At 41.0% G+C, this 10,059-nt stretch overlaps 1 protein-coding gene across 1 annotated transcript; it reads right to left on the minus strand.

Annotated features, from left to right (window-relative positions):
• Window positions 1-358: 358 nt before the first annotated feature.
• LOC309811116 (ret finger protein-like 4A) lies at window positions 359-1,226 on the minus strand (the record flags this gene model as incomplete). The annotated part of the gene is given in 2 exon segments (XM_082633699.1): window positions 359-835; window positions 837-1,226. Coding segments are annotated over 2 exon segments (867 nt in total).
• Window positions 1,227-10,059: the final 8,833 nt, after the last annotated feature.

Consider the following 10,059-nt stretch of genomic DNA (forward strand, 5'->3'; position numbering starts at 1 on the left):
TTACTGTTGAAACATGTCTTATTTCCATAATATGTAGAAAAATGCATCTGTAGAGTCACAAATGAACTTTATTTAGTTTATAATCTCCATCATGCACTAAGTTAAGCTTACAGGAAATTAAAAGAAAACATTTGGAAATTGATCTGAAAGAACATAATAATTGGAATAGAAATAAACAAGTCTATAACACTAATTCTGGAAATGTAATTTTCCCTAATACAATTTGTGTTAATGATTCATGAATTGTTCAATAATCTTCTGCTACACTTTTGTACCATATGTGTAGCAAACAGGAACATTCCCATTCACAGCTATGTGTACACAAGAATTTCCTATCCATGTTTCCATAGTCAGAGTTTCATTTGCTTTGCCCTGGATTCCACAGAGGACCATCAGTGCCTAGACTCATCAAAGGACAGATTCTCAGGAAGCTTTGATCATCCTCAGTCGGATATGCAGGAGAAAAAAATGGACGCAGTGGCTCCCCAGCAGAAACTTTAGTGAATGTAAAAATATGGGATCCATCACCAACGTGACAAAAGGAAACAATCCCAATATTCATATCCAGGAAAATCCCCACTCGATGTAACCTGGGGCTCACCTTGAGAACAGTGGAAGGCACAGTGTGGGCAGAGAAGACATCTCCATTTCTCAAACTCACAGTCCAGAAGCCAAGATCTGGAGCCAGTTGAGTCTTCCCTCGTCGACGCACAGATTCTTTGCAAACGCCCACATCCCATTCTTGGCTGGACCCCAAGTCCACCTCCCAGTAATGGCGGTCAGAGGTGAACAGAGGGAATCCCAGGACACAGGTTGTACGGCTGAATCTCTCAGGTCCGGGACCTCTTCTTCTGCTTGAAAAACCCACAACGGACAGTTTTCAGGTCCTCAGAAATGATGAGGTACTTGTTGGCTGTGTCAACATCCAAGGTCACATCCACTTGGAACTTCTGCATCCTTGGGTTCATCTGGAGAACAGCTCTCAGCTGGGGCTCTAAATCCTTAACCTTTGAAACCAGAGCTCCGAGCTTGAGAGCGCGCCTGAGGTCATTCTTCTGTGAGACCATAGAGCAGTTGGGGCACAATAAACCCTCCCCATCAGCCTCCTTCTGCAGTGAATCGAAGCACTGGAAGCAGCAGACATATCCACATTTCAGGTACATGGGGTTTTCAAGATAATTCAGGCAAACCATACATTTACTTGCTTCCTTAAAGTGTTCAGCCATGGGTCCTCTCTGCTCAACTAGGTCCAGCTGCTTCCCCTGACAGCTCAGTTCCAGAGTCTTCTCTAAATTTTTGATAGAATTTGTCTGTGAAGCCATCTGGTCCTGGGCTTTTGTTTGTTGGAAGATTTTTAATCACAGTTTCAATTTCATTACTTGTGATTGGTCTGTTCATATTTTCTACTTCTTCCTGGTTCAGGTTGTGCTTTTCTAAGAATGTGTCCATTTATTTCAGGCTGTCCATTTTATTGGCATATAGTTTCTTATAGTAATCTCCAATGATGCTTTGTATTTCTGCAGTGTCAGTTGTTACTTTTCCTTTTTCATTTCTAATTCTATTGATTTGAGTCTTCTCCCTTTTTTTCTTGATGAATCTGGCTAATGGTTTATAAATTTTGGTTGTCTTCTCAAAGAAACAGCTTTTAGTTTTATTGATCTTTGCTATTGTTTCCTTCATTTCTTTTTTATTTATTTCTTTATGATTTCTTTCCTTCTGCTAACTTTGGGGTTTTTTGTTCTTCTTTCCCTTATTGCTTTAGGTCTAAGGTTAGGTTGTTTATTTGAGATGTTTCTTGTTTCTGTAGGTAGGATTGTATTGTTATAACCTTCCCTCTTAGAATTGCTTTTGCTGCATCCCATAGGTTCTGGGTCATCATGTTTTCATTGTCGTTTGTTTCTAGGTACTTTTTGATTTCTTCAGTGATCTCTTGGTTATTAAGTAGTGTATTGTTTAGCCTCCACATATTTGTATTTTTTACAGAATTTTTTCTGTAATTGATATCTAGTCTCATAGTGTGATCGTTGCAAAAGATACTTGACACCATTTTAATTTTCTTATATTTACCAAGGTTTGATTTGTAATAAAAGATATGATCTGTCCTGTAGAAGGTTCCATGAGCACTTGAGAAGAGAATGTATTGCCTTGTTTTTGGATGGAATCTCCTATAAATGTCAATTAAGTCCATCTTGTTTAATGTGTCATATAAAGCTTCTGTTTCCTTATTTATTTTCATTTTGGATGATCTGTCCATTGGTGAAACTGTGGTGTTAAAGTCCCCTACTATGACTGTGTTACTGTCAATTTCCCCTTTTATTGCTATTAGCATTTGCCTTATGTATTGAGGTGCTCCTATGTTGGGTGCATAAATATTTACGATTGTTAATATCTTCTGTTGGATTGACCCTTGATCATTATGTAGTGTCCTTCTTTGTTTCCAGTAATTGTCTTTATTTTAAAGTCTATTTTTTTCTGATATGAGAATTGCTACTCCAGCTTTCTTTTGATTTCCATTTGCATGGAATACCTTTTTCCATTCCCTCACTTTCAGTCTGTATTTTTCCCTAAGTCTGATATGGGTCTCTTGAAGACAGCATATATATGGGTCTTGTTTTTGTATCCATTCAGCCAGTCTGTGTCTTTTGGTTGGAGCATTTAATCCATTTAGATTTAAGGTAATTATTGATATGTATGTTCATATTACTTAATTGTTTGGGGTTTGTTATTGTAGGTCTTTTCCTTGTCTTGTGTTTCCTGCCTAGAAAAGTTCCTTTAGCATTTGTTGTAAAGCTGGTTTGGTGGTACTGAATTCTCTTAGCTTTTGCTTGTCTGTAAAGGTTTTAATTTCTCCATCAAATCTGAATGAGATCCTTGTTGGATAGAGTAATCTTGATTGTGGGTTTTTCCCTTTCATCACTTTAAATATTTCCTGCTACTCCCTTCTTTCTTGCAGAGTTTCTGCTGAAAGATCTGCTGTTAACCTTATGGGGATTCCCTTGTATGTTATTTATTGTTTTTCCCTTGCTGCTTTTAATATTTGTTCTTTGTATTTAATTTTTGACAGTTTGATTAACATGTGTCTTGACATGTTTCTGCTTGGATTTATCCTCTGTGGGATTCTCTGTGCTTCCTGGAGTTCATTAACTATTTCCTTTCCCATGTTTTCAACTATATTCTTGATTTTTTCAACTATAATTTTCAACTATAATCTCTTCAAATGTTTTCTCAGTCCCTTTCTTTCCCCTATAATTCAAATGTTGGTGCATTTAATGTTGTCCCAGAGGTCTCTGAGACTGTTCTCAATTCTCTTCATTCTTTTTTCTTTATTCTGCTCTGTGGTCGTTTTTCCACTATTTTATCTTCCAGGTCACTTATCTGTTCTTCTGCTTCAGTTATTCTGCTATTGATTCCTTCTAGACAATTTTAAATTTCATTTATTGTGTTGTTCATCATTGTTTGTCTGCTCTTTAGTTCTTCTAGGTCCTTGTTAAACGTTTCTTGTATTTTCTCCATTCTGTTTGCAAGATTTTGGATCATCTTTACTATCATTACTCTGAAGTCTTTTTCAGGTCGACTACCTACTTCCTCTTCATTTGTTTGGTCTGGTGGGTTTTTACCTTGCTCCTTCATCTGCTGTGTGTTTCTCTGTCTTCTCATTTTGCTTAACTTACTGTGTTTGGGATCTCCTTTTTGCAGGCTGTAGGTTCGTAGATCCCGTTGTTTTTGATGTCTGCCCTCAGTGGGTAAGGTTGGTTCAGTGGGTTGTGTAGGCTTCCTGGTGGAGGGGACTGGTGCCTGTGTTATGTAGGATGAGGCTATGCCTGTGTTCGCCTCCGGTGGTGTGTTTTGTGGTGCTTGTGACCTTATTATGATTTTAGGCAGCCTCTCTGCTAATGGGGGAGGGGTTGTGTTCCTGTCTTGCTAGTTGTTTGGTAGGGTGTCCAACACTGTAGTTTGCTGCTAGTTGAGTGGAGCTGGGTCTTAGCGTTGAGATGGAGATCTCTGGGAGAGCTTTCACCATTTAATATTACGTGGAGCCGGGAGGCCTCTGGTGGACCAATGTCCTGAACTCGGCTCTCCCACCTCAGAGGCACAGGCCTGGCACCCGTCTGGAGCACCAAGATCCTGTCAGACACACGGCTCAGAAGGAAAGGCAGAAAAAAAAAAGACAGAAAAATAAAATATAATATAGTTATTAAAATAAAAAATAAATATTAAAAATAAAAAAATTAAAAAATAATAAAAAGAAAAAAAAAGAAAGAGTGCATTCCAACCAAAATATAAATCCACCAATGATAAGATGCGCTAAAAACTATACTTAAAAAAACAAAAAAATCGGACAGACAGAACCCTAGGACAAATGGTAAAAGCAAAGCTATACAGAAAAAAGTCACACAAAGTAGTGCGGGTATTCCACAGATGCAGCGTACATCAAGCTGATTGTGGAGATTTAATCTGCTGCTCCTGAGGCTGCTGGAGAGATTTCCCTTTCGCTTCTTTCTTCGCACAGCTGCTGGGGTTCAGCTTTGGATTTGGCCACGCCTCTGCGTGTAGGTCGCCTGAGGGCGTCTGTTCCGGCTCAGGCTGGACGGGGTTAAAGTAGCAGCTGATTCGGGGGCTCTGGCTCACTCAGGCTAGGGGGAGGGAGGGGTAGGGATGTGGGGCGAGTCTGCGGCGGCAGAGGCCTGCGAGACGTTGCAGCAGCCTGAGGCGCGCCATGTGTTCTCCCAGGTAAGTTTTCCCTGGATCACGGGACCCTGGCAGTGGCGGGCTGCACAGGCTCCCGGGAGGGGAGGTGTGGAGCGTGACCTGTGCTTGCACACAGGCTTCTTGGTGGCGGCAGCAGCAGCCTTAGCGTCTCATTCCCGTCTCTGGGGTTCGCGCTGATAGTCGCGGCTTGCGCCCGTCTCTGGAGCTCCTTTAAGAGGCCCTGTTAATCCCATCTCCTCGCGCGCACCCTGAAGCAATGGTCTCTTGCCTCTTGGCAGCTCCAGACCTTTTCCAGGACCCCCTCCCGGCTAGCTGTGGCGCACTAGCCCCCTTCAGGCTGTGTTCATGCAGCCAACGCCAGCCCTCTCCCTGGGATCCAACCTCCGAAGCCCGAGCCTCAGCTCCCAGCCCCGCCCGCCCTGGAGGGTGAGCAGACAAGCCTCTTGGGCTGGTGAGTGCTGGCCGGCACCGTTCCTCTGTGCGGGAATCTCTCCGCTTTACCCTCTGCACCCCTGTGGCTGCGCTCTCCTCCGTGGCTCTGAAGCTTCCCTGCCTCCCCCCATCTCCGCCCGGGAAGGGGCTTCCTAGTGTGTGGAGACCTTTCCTCCTTCACGGCTCCCTCCCACTGGTGCAGGTACCGTCCCTATTCTTTGTCTCTGTTTTTTCTTTTTTCTTTCGCCCTGCCCAGGTACGTGGGGGGGGGGGGGTTTCTTGCCTTTTGGGAGGTCTGAGGTCTTCTGCCAGCATTCAGTAGGTGTTCTGTAGGAGTTGCTCCACATGTAGATGTATTTCTGATGTATTTGTGGGGAGGAAGGCGATCTCCACGTCTCACTCCTCCGCCATCTTGAAGGCCTCCCGAGCCTCAGTTTTTTCATCTGTAAAAAATTAATTCCATTATCCCATTTATTATTAGAAATGTGTTATTATAAAAGACAAAGTAATCCCCTCCGTGGATGTACAGAAGAAGAGGGCTAAAGCCTGGGCAAAAACGATTGAGTTGTCGACAGAGAATCCTAAAAGCAGAGTGCAGGGAGGTGGGAGGAAAACTAAGAGCGTACAGTATCGCAAAAGCTAAAGAAAAATTGTTTCCAAGAGGAGTGGTGAACTGTTTTGGCTTTTACTGCTGAAAACTCAAACAGAATGAAAACGGAAAAGTAGCTACTGTATTTAGCAATATGGAGTACACTGATTACTCTAGTGGATGTTTGATATAAGGGAATATTTGGGAATAGAACTCAGACTGCAGAAGGGTAATAATGAATATAAAGCCACACTCCTGGGAAATTTTGCCGTGAAGGGAAATAGGACAGTAGCTAAAGGGGACTTGAGGGAAGGTTGTGAAGATGAGAGACATTTAAGACTGTTTATAATACTGATAGAAAAATGGGGCAAGTGGAGAACACAAAAAGTAAGAGTTCTTGGTAAAGCAGCAGAGAAGGGGCTTTAGCACACAGGTTAGGTATTGGTCTTGATAAGAGGTGAGGCCCCTTTCCTTTCCTTATTTTATCCATAGGCCAGGAGGAGAGGATGGGCACAGATAGAAGCAGGTTTCCAGATTCCTTGTGGGGAGTTGCAGTCCGTGTCTCAGGGCTTGTACTTCTTTGCTAGGCAGGAGACACAGTCACTTGTTGATAATTAAATGGGAAACCTGGTACAGGTTATGGAGAAAATTGGAGACTTGATTAGAATAGAGGAAATTAAAAATGGTCGGGAATAATGATCTGACTAAAAAAACACCTTGGCAGGCCAGGGGCGAGGGCCAGTTAAGGCTGTTGATTCATGCTTTAGGTACAATTCTGTCTTCCTTACTAGAATGCTAAGGTTTGGGAAGTTAAAAGGTATGGTTTTTCAGACTTGTCTTACACAGGTACCAAATAAACATTTTATAATTGGCAATATTGCCCTTAGCTAATAAAGTATAACATCTTAGTTATCAAGATCACTGGTAAGCTTTTCCAGTCTTATATTTTAAACTGTTGAAACTATGTCCCGTCTTACATTTTGTAGTAAAGCAATTTAAATACCAAGAGTAAACTCTTATATTTCAAGTGATGAGATAGTTTCAAAATTATCTATAGAACCTTTAAAACTAAATAAGGAACAAAACAGCCTGCCAAAAATATATTTTAATATTTTTAAGCAACTGAAATGATGCAACTCTTTCATTGTTCTTTAGACCCTACCTTATTTTACACAAATGTTTCAGTTCCTTATGAAATTTGCTTAAATTATTGGAGTTTGAACCTTGATCTTTGAATTTCTCTTTGTAAAATGAAGAAGTATTTCAATTTTCCATACCTAGATTGGGAGTTAGCTCAATTAGTGGGATAATTTTTAATGTTAGTGGGTGTTTATATATGTTGGTTAAACTAATGATTTCACTTTTTCCTATAATAACAGAGGATACTTAAGGCTAATTAAGATAGGAACTACTTTCAGGATTCTGTCTTTTTTCACTTATTTCAGATGCAGCTTTCTATGCTTTAGTGGCCAGGAAGTAGAAGTGGTTTTTCTTTTTCTTGCCTGTAACAGATTTTAAAAGACAATTACAGATGTCTTTTTAGTGGGTTTCGGTTTGGCCTGCTAATCCCTTTCTGCTCTATTTCAATTACATTAAAGAGATTCATGTCCACTGGCTTATGTAACCAATTTTTAATAAAATCATCAGCTTTCTCTCTCTCTCTCTTTCTTTCTCTCTCACCAGTTTCTAGTATCCTTAAATCATACCCTTAGACTCCTAATACATTACTGATGGGCAAGATTTTTTTTCAGAGTGAATTAAAATATCCTAATGATTAGGGTGTTCCCATTCAGTTTTGATTTTTTTTTTATGTTTTTGCCACTTGGAAAAGATCAGCTCAACAGCTGGATCTTAATTTTAATCATCTTTTGAATTTTTCTTTGTTTTAGTTTCCTTTGACGTGATTTCCAAGAATCATCTGAGAGAATTTGACAATGGTTGCTCTTTTAGAGATGTGCCTGGATTCTAGCTTGGCTGATTGTGTTTGATTTGAAGTTTCAAAGTGGTTTTTAAAGAATTTGAGGTTCCCTCAAACCCCAAATATGGCCTGCATGTATCTTCTGTTTCTATAAAGACACTTGTAATATGAGAGAAATTGGATCTCTTGGAATGTTTACCCTTAAATAATTTAATAAGAATACATTTTGGGTTTCTTTAATTATTTACATTTTCAAAATCTTTCATGTGTTTTAGCCCACAGAGCACACAGACTTGTCAAAGTATGCTATTTGCAGTGGAGCAGAAGATGAATGCTTTTGGGATCAGACAGCTAATTCTCTTTCTCTTTTTCAGTGGTTTTAAACTTTTCAGAGTAGTTATGCATAGCTATTGATGTTGTTTGTAATGAATCAGTTTCAGTAATTCACAGAAAATAAGTGGGTGCGTGTGTGTGTGTGTGTGAAAGCATTTTCACAATCACCTGTACCATATCAAACAGCTTTCCTATCTGGGGTTGTATTCTTCAACACCTGCCCAGATTTTAGAGCTCCATCTTATTCTTATTACGTGGTCTTACATTCCTTTGAAAACTGGAGAATTTAATTCTTTCATCTCTCACTTGTAAATTTTAAAAAATATTAAAATTTGTTACTTTATAGATTCTCTACTTGAAATGAGCTTATTTTTATTCATATTTGTTTAAATCCTGCATCTTTTCTTAAATGGCTTGAGGATACAAGAGTTGAGTTTAAAGAAACTTCAGAAAATAGAGTTTTGATAGCAAGATGCAGAATGTAATTTATTACACTAAATAGAGTGCTTACAGTGATAAAATATTTATTTGAATTTTTTTTCCTTTTAATCTGATCTGGAAGAGGGCAATAAAAATTCAACAGGCCTGAGGTCATTCAGTGATATTTATATACTGATGGAGAAATATAATACTAACTACAGAATCTAGGCAAATAAGGATTGAAAGACAACCCCCATCATATAGATTGAAGGTTCAGACATATTCATCTCATAGGAGAAAATATACTTAATAAAATATATTTACTTAATAAAAGCAATGGAAAGATTTTATATGGCATTCACTGAAGTCCTACTAACTGAACTTAATTTACTACTTTGTTATTTTATCTTTTATTATTCTCTGTTTCATATCTTTTAGTCTCCTCAACTGTTTGGTTAGGTCTCCGAAGGCAGGAACCCTACTGTATGCATCTTTGTATTTCCTAAAATATTTCAGAGAAACTAGATAATAGTTAACATTCAAAACTTGACTTATTTAACGAGAAAATAAAATTGAGAATGTATGACTGTCTACAGTTAACTTTTTTTCTGTACTAAAGGCAAAATTTTGCCTGTGATGCTATGTGTACCCGGAAAAACTTAAAACCCTATTTTGAACTGGATGAAAGACCATAAGCTCACCTCTTTGCATGGTCACAGCAAATTTACAACTATTTACAGAAAAACCATGGATGAAAAATGAGGATATAAAGTAGGAACCACAGGGACATGGGTAGGTGTGGCAGAGTTTGATATAGTTAAGTTCCATAACCACAAGTGGGTGACCCATAAACGGGAGAATAATTAAAATTACAGAGGTTCTCCCAAAGGTGTGAGGGGTCTGAGTCCCACATTGGGTGCCCCAGCCCGGGGTTCCTGCACCAAGAAGATGAGCCCCCAGAACGTTTGGCTGCAAAGGCCAGCAGCGCTTAATTTCTGGAGTCCCAGAGGGCTGGGGGAAATCGAGATTCCTCTCTTAAATGTAGCACACAAAACCTCACATGTTCTAAGACCCAGGTCTGAAACAGTAATTTGAAAGGAGACTGGGTCAGACCTAGCTGATCTGGAGAGTTTCCTGCCTATTAGCACAGAGACACAGCCTCACCCCAGCAAACAGCCTTTCGGTGCTAGTACTGGGATGCTTGTCAGGCAACTAACTGGGCAGAGACGCAGCCCCATCCACCAGCAGAATGGGCTGCCTTAAGACCCTCAGAACCCACAGGCACCCCTGGGCGTGGCTCCGCCCACCAGAGGGCCCAGGACCCAGCCCCACGTGCCAGTGCACAGACTCAGGAGCCTGAGGGCCCTGTAGTCAGAGACTCCAGGACCGAGCTCTGGCGGGCCGCAGAGCTGCCGTGGTCCTGCTTACTGGTAAGTTGGGGATGGGGCCCAGGGATCCTTGGGCTGGGGTCCACACACTGGTGAGTAAGGCGGGAACCTGAGGAGAGTGCCAGCCTTGTGGTGGGCAGAGCCAGGTCCCGGGGCTCCTGAGCTGGTGCTGGTCCGCTGGTGGGCGAGGCTGGTCCAGGGCCTAGTGCCGACCCCCGGGTGGGTGGAGCAGGGTCCCAAGGTCTCTGGCTGTAATTCCCTGGGGTTCC

The sequence above is a fragment of the Mesoplodon mirus genome, assembly GCF_964341445.2.
Source record: "Mesoplodon mirus genome assembly, chromosome: 10".
NCBI classification, from domain to species: domain Eukaryota; kingdom Metazoa; phylum Chordata; class Mammalia; order Artiodactyla; family Ziphiidae; genus Mesoplodon; species Mesoplodon mirus.